This window comes from Anarrhichthys ocellatus, unplaced genomic scaffold (assembly GCF_004355925.1).
Source record: "Anarrhichthys ocellatus isolate YVR2014 unplaced genomic scaffold, GSC_Weel_1.0 scaffold80, whole genome shotgun sequence".
In the NCBI taxonomy this organism is placed as follows: domain Eukaryota; kingdom Metazoa; phylum Chordata; class Actinopteri; order Perciformes; family Anarhichadidae; genus Anarrhichthys; species Anarrhichthys ocellatus.
In genome coordinates, this window is record NW_022280110.1 from 507,202 (window position 1) to 519,746 (window position 12,545).

The 12,545-nt window shown below is 40.9% G+C and overlaps 1 protein-coding gene across 2 annotated transcripts in view; it reads right to left on the reverse strand.

Moving 5' to 3' along the window:
* Nucleotides 1–210: 210 nt before the first annotated feature.
* Nucleotides 211–12,545, reverse strand: part of phaf1 (phagosome assembly factor 1) — a 35,854-nt gene continuing 23,519 nt past the window's right edge. The window contains exons 5-16 of one of the 2 annotated variants that reach the window (XM_031874342.1): nt 11,985–12,064; nt 11,791–11,885; nt 10,543–10,607; nt 10,176–10,288; nt 9,494–9,627; nt 8,983–9,066; nt 7,854–7,936; nt 7,223–7,266; nt 7,049–7,098; nt 6,452–6,510; nt 6,167–6,239; nt 211–5,244 (exon numbers count right to left, since the gene is read on the reverse strand). In XM_031874342.1, the coding sequence (XP_031730202.1) occupies nt 5,149–5,244; nt 6,167–6,239; nt 6,452–6,510; nt 7,049–7,098; nt 7,223–7,266; nt 7,854–7,936; nt 8,983–9,066; nt 9,494–9,627; nt 10,176–10,288; nt 10,543–10,607; nt 11,791–11,885; nt 11,985–12,064 (976 nt within the window). In that variant the 3' untranslated portion in view covers nt 211–5,148. Of the gene's footprint in view, nt 5,245–6,166; nt 6,240–6,451; nt 6,511–7,048; nt 7,099–7,222; nt 7,267–7,853; nt 7,937–8,982; nt 9,067–9,493; nt 9,628–10,175; nt 10,289–10,542; nt 10,641–11,790; nt 11,886–11,984; nt 12,065–12,545 lie in introns of both variants that reach the window. The other variant, XM_031874341.1, reaches the window with a different exon arrangement.

Here is a 12,545-nt window from a genome sequence, read left to right on the forward strand (position 1 = left end):
CAGAGCCTACTATATTGTAGCAGATCTCCATCCATCCCTTGACGCTTTAATCTTAGAGAATCATCTTTTATTTGTAAATTTTAAAAATCAGGATTTTTTTCTAGGAATGTTACCCACCCACCCACCCCCCCCCAAGCTCCAGAATTAAAATATGTTCTGACAATAGCTCTCATACGCCATTGTAGAGTTTCAAGGTTGCGTAAACTAAGAAATAAAAGCCTCAGTCTTTTACACATCCACATTTTTATTTATTTTTTAATATCCTGGTTGTACACACAAATTAATTTTGATGTCAATGAATAGTTGGCATTTCATTTCATAATAGTCACATTGGAGTTGTTCAAAGGTTACACAGCAGTAGCGACTCTCAACAACCGTCATCAAAATGCAGTCAAAAGTATTTTGCTGGAGCAAAGCTTTCAGTCAACCTAATTCTTCTCTATGCACTATATGGTTTTGTTATTGCCTTTTTTTCAGTGGACATGCTGAATAAATTGACTTATTTCTTCATACACAAAGTTATAGTATTCAAAATAGAAAAATGCCACATTCCAATGAATTTCACAGGTTAAGTACAACTCTCCCATTTCCAGAAATGGGTTCAAAATGTACCGATTCCACAAAAAATATTCTGAGGAGAATAAGTGACATGGGCAACAGAATATATATGATACCAAGAATAGACAATACAAACCATTAATATGAAATTACCATTGCACTGAACTGAACCCGTCCATTACAAATTACAACGATCCGGTTACGACAATCATTCATTCCTGCATTCAATGAAATAATCATTTTGTTTTAAAAATAAATGTGAAATTTAAAAGCCAAGCAGATTTTTCACTTGTTTATCTACCTTAAATTCTTTTAGAAAAACAAGGATGTGAAAAGTCCACCTGAATTTGGGTGAGATTAACTACCCAGCACCCCATAGCTCCTCCCTCGGTCTCTCAGTAACACTGCACCTCATAGCTGGGCTAAGTTTACCAAAACTGGGTTAATGAGTAGAATTGTTTCTCTTGTATTAAGTGAATTATATAATGTATGTGTGTGTTTGACTAAAATCATTGATCATTTATTTCCCTCAGGAGAATATTGCCGCTCCTGTTTCTGGTTTTTCAATTCATCTTTGAACCATCAGCTTCCAAATGAGCGAAACTCAAATCAGCACGGAGAGCTTTTGGGGAACAACCAATTTATATTGTGGAGGAAGACGAGGAATGGTTTTGCTTCAGGTCTTAAAGAAGGATTGCATTGCTAAAATCATGTATTCCTCAGTAACTAACTATGACGAGCTTTTAAGGGTTGTGAACACACATTGTTCTGTGTGTGATGTTAACATGCACACACCGTATACTATAAATATACACACAAACCAACTTCCTTGTCTTGGGCGAACCCAACCCAGCCTGCCATTCTCTGCAGGTAACAGGAAAACTAAAATGACAGACGGCCATAGTACCGTGTTAGCTTGTTGCTAATGCTCAGAGACACGCACACACACGTACTGTACAATGATGCAGTTCAAATGCATTCTCAAACTGTATGTACAATGAGATTCCTTTGTACAGAGGAGAGACACACAAGTCAAAGACGGGCTCGGTGGGAGATGAGGCACAATATTCAGCAGTTTGTTTCCTTGATTTTCTCGCATTTACTTGCACAAAAGCAAGTTTTAGTAAAATGAGTTTATTCGTTGGATTCATCTTGAAACATTAGCTAGCTTTTGGGATCCCAGTATAAGAAACCAGACTGTAAAACATTCATCTCTCCTGCTTCCCAAAACCCCCATTACCTCGACTAGGACACAAGTCTGGCTGCAGCCAACAAAATGCATTTTCTAGCGTAAACAAGTAGAAATCTAGCAACATGCCAACACTACACTCCAAATCAACCAGAGTTCTCTTCCAGTCCAACTGTGAGGAAGGTTTCCCCTGCCTGCATAAATGGAGATTTTTCATTTGAAGCTGTTTCTGTGGATCAGAATTTAACACTCTGCAGTAGCAGTTCAAGCAGAGCTGTAGCAGGGCCATCTACTGGCACACAACACTTTTGTGTACTTGCAGCCTTAGCATTGCACAATAAAAAAAGTTTCAATACTGAGTGGTCTGGAGTCAAAATAAAATAAAAACTTCCAGTGTTTGTTAATTGTTTTAAGGAGGAAATATTAAGACAAGTCAGTTGTGTCATTGCAAAGCCATTAGGATCACGTCAATGAAAGGACGCCAGACGAAGAGCACTCCGCTATTTACAGCATTTGTACATCAGCTAGAAGAATCAGGGCCTGAATAAAAAATAAAACAATTCTCAGAATAGCCAAACTAACTAACAGCACAGAAATTAATTTCTTCAGCTGCTCTTAAATCAGGTCTTCTCATGGTCATCTGTATGTAATAAACCTCAGGAAATAGTACTGTAGATGAAGGCTACTGGTAATGAATTGTAAAAGTCTTAATTCCTATTACAATGAATCAGAAATGTAGTCCGAGTACAGTTGTTCGGCTATTTCATGCGGATGCTGCTGGTTACGAGCTAACTCACACTGTGATGCAATCTGTTTCAATGAGGGCTGAAATCAATCAACCATCTGATTTAGTCAGTTGGGGTTGTTAAAGAAACAAAATAAAATGCCACAGTGAAGCCACTTTGAACACGTCGAAACTCATGACAAGATACGTTTGTGCCAATCTCAAAAATACTGCATTTCTGGAAACCAGCCTCGGCATTTGTATGCTCTCAACATTCTGTCACGTATAAGGGCCCCGACTTCAACCCTGATGCCTTCACACAAGCAATCATAACTTCAGCAATAGGAAGGAATAAAAAGACTCAATGGAATTTGTAACAAAGGACAATAAAAAGAGAATGTGTCCATTCAAATGAATACACAGTTTATTCAAATGCTTATGAGGAAAAATATTCCAAAATTCAGACATTTGGACGGAAGCAAATGTTATGATGAAGGAATGATGATGTTCTTCCCCATTTCCTAAATGGGTTTAAATGTACTCAATTCACAGAGGAATTCCATAAATTACAGCTCTCTGATAACAACAACAACAACAACAACAACTGTACAAGAGACTACTACTATTGCTAATGTGTCTCTGGCTGTAACCAAACCCTGATGAAAGACAGGCCGATTGGTTTCAAAACACACGCACAAGTCAGCTATTCACGTCTTGTGTTACTGTCATTACAGAAACCAGGAGCTGAATTTAGAGGCGTTACCGCGGCAATGACTGCAATGTGCAGGTTTGACATAAAAGACACACGAGAAGGGAGACAGCCAACAAACGACTCTCTCCTTAGGACAGGTGTAGACAAAAGAGACTACAGTGATAACGTCCGCTGATCAAATGAAATCATCCTGAATCGTCTTTGGCTGAAGCATTTGGCAATTCAACAATAGATGCAGACATTGCTGAGGGATGGATTTTTGGTGCATCGATCAGATGCAGAGTTAAGGAAGAGAGATGAGAGCAACACAGATGCTATGGCTGCATACACCATGCACCATAGAGGACCGGTCTTCTGAATAAATGTATGGATAAAAACACCACTAGCTCTCCGAATGTCTCCACAAATCCATCTCTCTGAGGATAGGGCACAATGAACCGATCACGTAACAAGGTGTGCATTAGTGCAAATGTCAAAAGAGAACACAATGAAAATGAACGTGATGTGAATGAACGAAGCAGGGCAGAGAAAAATAAAACGAGTCCTTGTCCCTCACAACATGCAGGATCAGATAAAAATAACAGGTTGCCAGTTTGTGCTTATAAGTTTCCTCTCATTCAAAAGCATCTGCCAAGTTCATGCAAATCCTTGCGTCATGCATGTCTCCATGTTAGTTTTGCACTTAGCTTTCACGTATTAGAAATACATGTTGGCATAGTGGTGAAGGGACTAAATATCTGTGTGTGTGTGTTTGAATTAAAGTCTGTTGAAATGTCAATTTGAAAAACAGCAGCAGCACATGCAGATGCTCATTTATCCGTGTGTAAGTAAGGAGACAGACACGTCAACATCTAGAGCTCCTGATAACAACAGCTGTGGTGGGTTAATAGTGTTTACTGCTGTGTGCTTGAGAGTGCGTCTCTGTGTGTTTGTAGGGCACCACTGAAGAAAGTCGGAGGACTAGTGAGTAGGACGGTTTAAGAGGGAGGCAATAATGTTGACAATGTTTGGACCGTTCTGCCTCGAGAGGCTTCACATCTGGTCCGCCGGCCCTTGTGGATCTTGTGTTCTGTGCCACATGTCTCTCCAAACCCCGACTGTGTTTCTTGGTTCTTGTCAGTCTGGACTTTCATGCTTTTTTGGTTAAAAGTCTTCTGCAGCTTCCAATGTGTTTGGCTCTGGTGCTTGTAGTTTGAATGTGTCCGGGTCTGGTTGAGCCAGTCGGGGCCTGGTTCTAAAGTTGTGGCAGGAAGACAGGCGGTACTGGTTGGGCTGGCAGTGTGGTTGGTTGGTGTTTATTCAGTGGGTCAAGCAAGAGTTTCTTTCAAGACTTTGGCCACAGCAGCTTACATAGAGATTTGTTGCAGATGATAATTAAATGCTGATCTTCTCACCACAATGTGATGGAGGTTATTGTCCAATACAGGCTGCCATTACATCTTACTGGTGGAACCATGCCATCCAAACTACAGTCTGGACAAACTGTTCTTCTGTGGTCCTGGACCAATCGAGTCACTGGGTGGAAACAGGAAACAGCCGAGCTCTACTTGAGCATAGAATTTCTTCAGCGTGTCAGTTTGCAGCACCACCGTGAATATTCCCACACAACCAAGACATCACTTCGATAGTTTCATTGCAAAGAATCAGTGGTCCAGCACTGCGACCATGTCACTAGATCCTGGTTCCTGTCTGGGCTGGGTTGACTGGGCCGACCGGGTGTGTCTGATTGGGAGAGTAAGTCTTAGGACCCACCAGGAAAAGTTGATAAATACCAGGTGTGACTTGGTTATTCTGGATTCTGGTTGTAGGTCTGTTCGATGAGTAGCATCTGAGCTTGGTATGGATTACGTTGTTGCTCTGGGTTTGGTCTGCTTGGTTATGAATCTGGCTCTGGGTTAGAGGTTCAGTCAGCAGAGGTACTAGACTCAGGACAGGCCAGAATGGGATGTGGTTCTGGTTACTTGTTCAGTGGGAACTACTACTGGACTCAGGTCGGGCTTGACTTGCGGTTCGATGAGCACCGTACAGGGTCACTGATGCTATGTGGTTATTCTGCATCACCTGAGGAAGAGGGAGACAGAAGGCATGTGTTACAATGGACTGGATTACAATCAAAAGGTTGAAGTAGTCAATGTAAAATGCATTGTCCATTACCAAGGCTTTGTTTCAAAAATACAGTTTCAAGCAAACTGAGGCAAAGCAGCAAAAAGTCTTTACTCAACCTATTTAGAGGTCACATTCTGGTCCACCTCTGACCTGTGAGTTTACACTATTGTTGTAATATCATTGCTAAAAATGCCAAATGTCAGCTTCAGAATTTGTTTTTGTTTTTTTTTCATGCATGGTACATTTTTGACAAGCTTGCAATGAAAAAAAAACACTGCCATAACTGTAAGTGAGTGGCTTTACAGACAACAGTATGTTGAAGTGGCAATGTCAAAGGTTTTCAATAAAATAAACGTTTGTTACGGCACTATCTATCGCCGGATGAGGTAATACAATGGTGACTGAGCCTGTGGCCCACTTCTACATTATTGCACTGTTTAGAGATTTGCAGTATAATGAATTGGGCGTCTGTGGCAACGTTCCTGGACAAAATGCCATATTGAGTTACTGCTAATAATTTAAGGCAGTCTTTGACCGCGGATCAGTTTGAAATATTGCAGGAGCAACGGAACAAGAACGAGCAGCCAAAGCTAGCCGTCAGACTGTTCGCAGACTCATGACATGTGCAGCATAAAATTAGATGACGGCTGCTCACTGAGTGACAGATTACCTGACTTCTTTATTAAAAACAACAATAGTTTGTTTTGCTGTCCCCAGTATTGTGTAAACCTGTAGTATTAAACCACATGTCCAGTAAATAAGGTGACGCCAAATCAATCAGGATTGAGTCTCTTCAGGATCGCCACACCAACTATGGTTTCACACGTATTGTACACACTTGAATGCTTGCTAATGCCACAGTGATATGTGTTCTGACCTCAAAGATCATCCTCTGCAGTCCAAAGCAGAAGGTAGAGCCGAAGGGGTTGGTGTTGTTGGCTGATGAGGACCTATCGAACACAAACATCAAATCAGAGCAGACACTCATTTGGATCATGTCCAAAAAACGTTTGCTATAAAAATGTTGCAGCGTGAATGTTATAATTGTTCAAATATGCTGACTAATTATCATTAAGTGTATGTGGGACACATTTAAAATAATATTATATATATAAATATGATCCATTCCATCTGTGTCGATGCGAGAGCAATGCGTTTGTACCTGTGGAGCACGACGGGTTTTTCCATCGGGTGACCGAGCAGTTCCTGAATCTGATCCCACTGACAGAGGAACAGGAAAGTTAACAGACAATTCAAGAGACAACTTCTGTGGCAGTAGACAGAAAGGCTTGTTTATCTACTGCCTGGTATCACAAGGTCCCAAAAACTGTTTAAAAACGGTTTATTAAGGGGACAACAACAAGACTCTGCTTGTCAAACGCTGTATCATCTTTTCACTAAAACTAGTGATCATCTCCAGAAGACTTTTCGTCAAGCTAATTTTGGGCATAGGATGTTTTAGTGGAAATCACAAGACTTGTATTATATGACTTCCTCTGCAGTGACATCAGAAGATAACTGCAGCCACCGTATAAAACCGACGTCATGATGTCCAGCTTTGATGGATATGAAACAAATGGTTTACTCATAACACGGAGAGCCGGTTTTAGAGATGCCAGAGAAAGCAAATGGTGAACTCAACGATACAGACACCAGGCCAAGACACCATGTCAGGTCGTTACAGCCCTACCATAGCGCCACCTTGTGAATTTACAACAAAGCACTAACCTCTGGCAAATAAAGTGTGTATAGAACTGACCTTGCTGTAGGTTGTTAACATGCAGTCCTCCGTCTGAGAATCGGCTCCTTCTAGAGTGCAGCGACACAAACACAGAGTAACTGGAGTTAGATGAGAGGATGAACATCATACTGTTCCCACTGAGACACACGTGGTTCAGTCTTTGAGAGATTTATGGCCCGATAAGTGTCTCACCTTTCTTAATGACGAGTGGAATCTTAAAGTCACATCGATGATATCTGTGATGACAGAAAAAACATGTTTAAAACCATAGAAGATGAAAGAAATGCTGCAGTACAAGTCGAGAAGTATGGGCTCACCTAATAACGTAATATCAGTTCTGGATGTAGATAATTACATATAGATGGTGCAGTATTAGGGTTGCAAAGGTTCGGTTGATTTCCAAACACATGCATAGATAATTTGGCACCATCCCAAAAACAGGTGGTCGAACGTAGAGTTCACAGTTTATATTTTGTTCACACCGTCTGCCAATCTTTGCTAGCTAGCTGTTACCATGTAGGATGTAGCGGGATTGGGGAGTTATAATTATTCTATTTCCATTCATTCTTTATTGTAAAACATTTATTTTACAAATGAGTTGTTCACTTTAAAGTTTGCACACAGTCCACACTGTCAAAGTACCTTCCATCAGTCACCACATGGCACATTGTATGTATTATATGGGAAATTGATGGATTACGTCCGTTTATGATATGGTAAAAGGTTTGTTTCTTTCTGCACATCAGGTAAATACAGCCAAAGACAGCATTTTGCAACCCCATGCAGTATTGCCAACTGAGGATGGAAGGGATCTGGTATTTACATATTGAAGTTGTAATGGCCGGGGAAGTTGGTATGGAGGACAAACTTCTTAACCAGGTGAGTTGCAGAGTCAAACAGGATATCCTGAAAATGAAGGAAACACAAACTTTAAGATTGCTTTGGCGTTAAGTGTTTGTCAAGAGCAGCTCATTACAGTCCTGTCTACTGCGAACAGCGGGGCGAGTAGAGACATCCCAACATGCATTCATTATTACCAGCCAGTATTAGAGAAGAGGCTTCAGCTTCTCGTTCAGAGGATCTGAACACCAACCGACAGGATATTTCAGTGCAATATGACCGAAACAGACTTCACACTAACCAGAAGATGAATGTAATGCAGTTCAACAGTCTTGCAATAAATATGTCAATGGACTTTGACTGGAGTACACTTATTATCGATCAACTAAAAATGTGACATTAAAGGGATGATTTAGGATTCTATGAAGTGTTTTCTACAGTAGATGGTGGTTGGCACGCCCTCAGTTTGGAGAAACAGGCAGAGATACCGGTAAGGAAACAGCGGTAGACCGTAGGAGCTGTAGGAGGTAAAACTACTGCCTTTTGTCAAAGGAGTCTGGTAGCTTTCAGGAGATTATAGATGGATATAAGTGTCCTGTCAGAAAGGGCTGTCTGATTGCAAGGTAAAGGGGAGAAAATATTCTCAATATAGCATACATAGATTTTTTTAGGTGGCTAAAATATGTTTGCAGCAGCACATTGCTTTACTGTCTTGCTGGTACTCCTGTCCGCTTCTCTGATCCTCTGTAGGCAGTACACCGACTATGGATAAGTACCTCATATAACCCCACCTCCAATAAGCTGGATCTTGGGCTCCTCACCATCACCAGCAGTAACACACTATGCTTCACCACAGCTTTGTCCGCTGTCATTTCTCTCCAAAAAGTACATCACCTTGAACAAGCTGAGTGCCCAACATCGTAGCTGTTATTCTAAAAAGTACATCAAATATTTATGGTATGTGTCTTCAAAAGAAACTATGACTTAATTCAACTTAAAGTGAATAAAGTGTCTCAAGAAAATCACAGTATGACTACAACTAGATTAAAAACACCATCACTGAAGTTATACAAATGTATGCACACAAACAAGCCGAGGCCGAGTTTACGCACCACTCCGAGGGAGAAGTAGTTGAAGAAGTAGTCGTTACATTTAGAAGGAACCTGCTTGTGAGGTGACGGAGAGTGGATCTTCATCTAAAATAAACAAGAACATATGAAGACGTAGAGGATCAATAGAATATACGTCTTCACTATTAATGCAGATACCAAGAAATGGTTTATCGCAGTTGACTACACAGTTACCTAATCCACTGTATAACATAAGTATTTCTTAGTTATGCTTTTCATATCACCAGGGGATATTTGGGCTGTGTTAATGCATATGGCAAACATTTTGGCAAAGGTGTCAGGCTTTTTGTTTTTATTTATCAAAATCAGCTTCTATAACTGTGAAGCCAAAATACAGACACTCAGACCTTTAAGGACACAAAGGCCCCCTCTGTTATCAATAGATTTCCTCTTAATGATTGATTTATTTCAGATTATTTTCAGGGCATAGTGAAGATAACACCAGTCGTTCAAACAACAACACATAGAATACTACAAGAAACAGTTCTTCTACCTTGTCCTCAGACTTGTAGAAGACTTTATGTGGCGAGCCCAGAGCACCCAGTACATCTTGACAGGAATCTCCAAAGTAGATGCTCCTTTCTAGGGACCTCACTTTAGCATCAGCCATCACACCTGGACCACAGCCTGCAGTCACATTACAATACAACAGGAAAGGAAACGATTTAATCCGCAGATAAATGACACAAAAACCAAAAAGTCAAATAACATGTCAGTGACATTGACTGTCTCCCTGAGAGTTGACTGTTGGACCAAATCCTTTTTTAAGTTTACCACACTGCTAGATTAAATACACGGTCTATTGGTACGTGCAGCTAAATATGCGTTTGTCCATGTTAGGGTTACATCATCTTAAACTTTAAATAGTAATACGATTAGTCTGCAGTGGAGGCAGCCAAATGTAGTGTGATCAATATGGCTTATATTTTAACAAAGAAATTCCAAATTGTGTTTATTGCCAATCTAAAAACATTTTTGGTTGCTGTTTAGCTCCAACTTTGCATCAGTGTTACAGATTGTAGAAAGTCTGGAGGCAACAGAAGGAAAACATCCTGTGAATCAAAAGAGTAGATTTGAGGACGTGTGAGGAAAACACTTTGGACACACGTTGAATATAATCATGGATCTTAGTTTGCAGTCCTCCAGACGTACACAGACACGGAGATATTTGTTACCTGCAGTGAGAAGGCGGAGTTTGAGCCCCAGAGGCCCGGCACCATCTCTCAGGACATCAACGCTCTCTGCAAAGATGTTACCAAGGAAACAAGCCAACGGCATCACGGGAGCCCTGACGACAGACAGTTCAGGTTTGTCACGCGTTACATTTTGGAAACTCCACAAAGTCATCCCACTTGGTGTTGTTCTCTTTGGCTACATTGGAAAATGTTTGCTGTATATTCACTGGGAGTAGTTTGAGGCAGATTTAGATGGAGCTTAAACTTCTTCATTGGTGTCTATTTTTAGAATAATACACCCTTTGGTAGAGGTATGTCCTCCATAAGTGATGTCTCGTTTGTGCATCTGCATGTGTCTGCATGTTACCTTGTTTCTTGCAGGTTGTTGCCGGTGTAGATGTGCATCCTCTTGACCATGGCCCCGTGTGGAATCTGCAGGGAGGCCAAACCCATGGCAAAGTTAGGCTGCCAAGGCAAAACAACTGGGAGTAGTATGGGGCTGCTACACACTGTGTTGGTGTGTGCACATTAACAACAATAGATGTTTTACAGAAATATATATTTTTTTGCCTAGGTACAGAGAGAAGTGATCATTCAGTCATAACACTATGACTGACCTCAATAAATACCCGTGTTCAAGAGGTAAAAAACTCATCACTGATTGGTCACAATGCATTTTAATCCAATTTGGATCTCTGTCGGGTAGCAACTTTCAATCTGAGAAGGGTCCAGTATCTAATCAAAATGGATGGAATGCAAACTTCATTTCTGTGCTGCTGATTATTTGTGTTTTTCCAAGTTGTATGCATCACCACCATACGAAGATATCACAGATATGTTGGAGCAGCAGAACGGCGAAACCAAAATGATGTGATAAGCTGCAAAAACCATGTCGATGGGACACAAAGTCATCTTAGGGAGAAGTAAAAACATCAATATGTGACGTGTGCTTTCACAGTAGCAAGCTGCAGACGAATGGAGCAGACGGCAGAGCAGCTGGTTCATGACATGCATCACTCAAGACATCCACAGCTGTACAGTACAACATCTGGCTAGTTAAACAAACCTCGATCCAAAATCAAATCCACAAAGGCAAAAACCTTTATGTGCTTTATGTGTGTATACACATGCAGCTCGCAGATTATGTGTTAAAATATGACAACGTCATACTGTCTTGAGAATCTGAATTTGAAGCTGCTGGGCGTCAGCGTTGTTTTGGAGAATTTAATAATGATCTGTCATAGTTCCTTTCAATGTTTCAGAATCTGTCCCAAAAGTTCCCTTTATCCGCGGGTGTGATGAGGATCACATTTCTAAGCGTTTAGGAAAACTGACATCCAAGAAAAAAATCTCTGTGCTTAAGATTCACAAGCAGAGAATCACATTATCAGCAAGCATGTGGTTTCTTCATTCAGTCCCACGTTATTAATCATCACGACATCAAGCTGACAGTGATTAAAGGACATGCTCAAGGCAAACATAAAGCATGACCTCACACGTTTCCATATAACGGGGAATCACTTGAACCACAAGGCTGCCTCATCTCCCCCGGGATGTGAGGAAACGACCTCTCAGCTCTCCCATATAACCGGCCGACAAGCAAGTTGATTCTCACCTCGTATTTTGGAGCTTCGTTCCACGAGTCCAGTTGGAAGGAGAAGGACAGCCCTCGAAAGTTGAGATGGAACAACTGCTCTGCAGCATTGTAAACTGGACGCAGACGAAAAGATTTAATGAGAGAGATAAACGAGATGAAGATGTGGGCTCATTTGTGAGACATCGTTAATGTGTTTAAGCCTTGTGAAGTACCTCCAGGGTGCGTAGCTCCAAACGACTGGTCTATTTGCTCTATTGTGGGGGCAATGGCCTGAGAGTTGAAATGGACTCCACTGAAACACAACACACACACAGCCAGCGTTACACCTATTAACATTCATACAGGATGTGCTGCATTAGCTGAGGAGCTATTGCCAGAGAATTGTGCACTGAAAGACAATCTCTCTCTCACACACACAGTTTTTTACAAAACACATTAACGCAGGCCGACTCTATTACTGTGACATTGTTCACTAAGTAGCTGTATATCTGAGAGGAGCTGCGACTTGTAGTTGAGAACTGTCTCTGTGGCAACATAAAATGACAAAATGGACACTGTAAACATGCAATGACCATTATATATATACATACACACATACATACATACATATACATATATACACATACATATATACATATATACACATAAACATATACATACATATACATATATACATATACAGTTGTGTGAAAAAGTGTTTGGATGAGTTGTCACTGCGCTCTTGGGGTAATTTTGGTCGGCCGGCCACTCCTGGGAAGGTTCACCACTGTTCC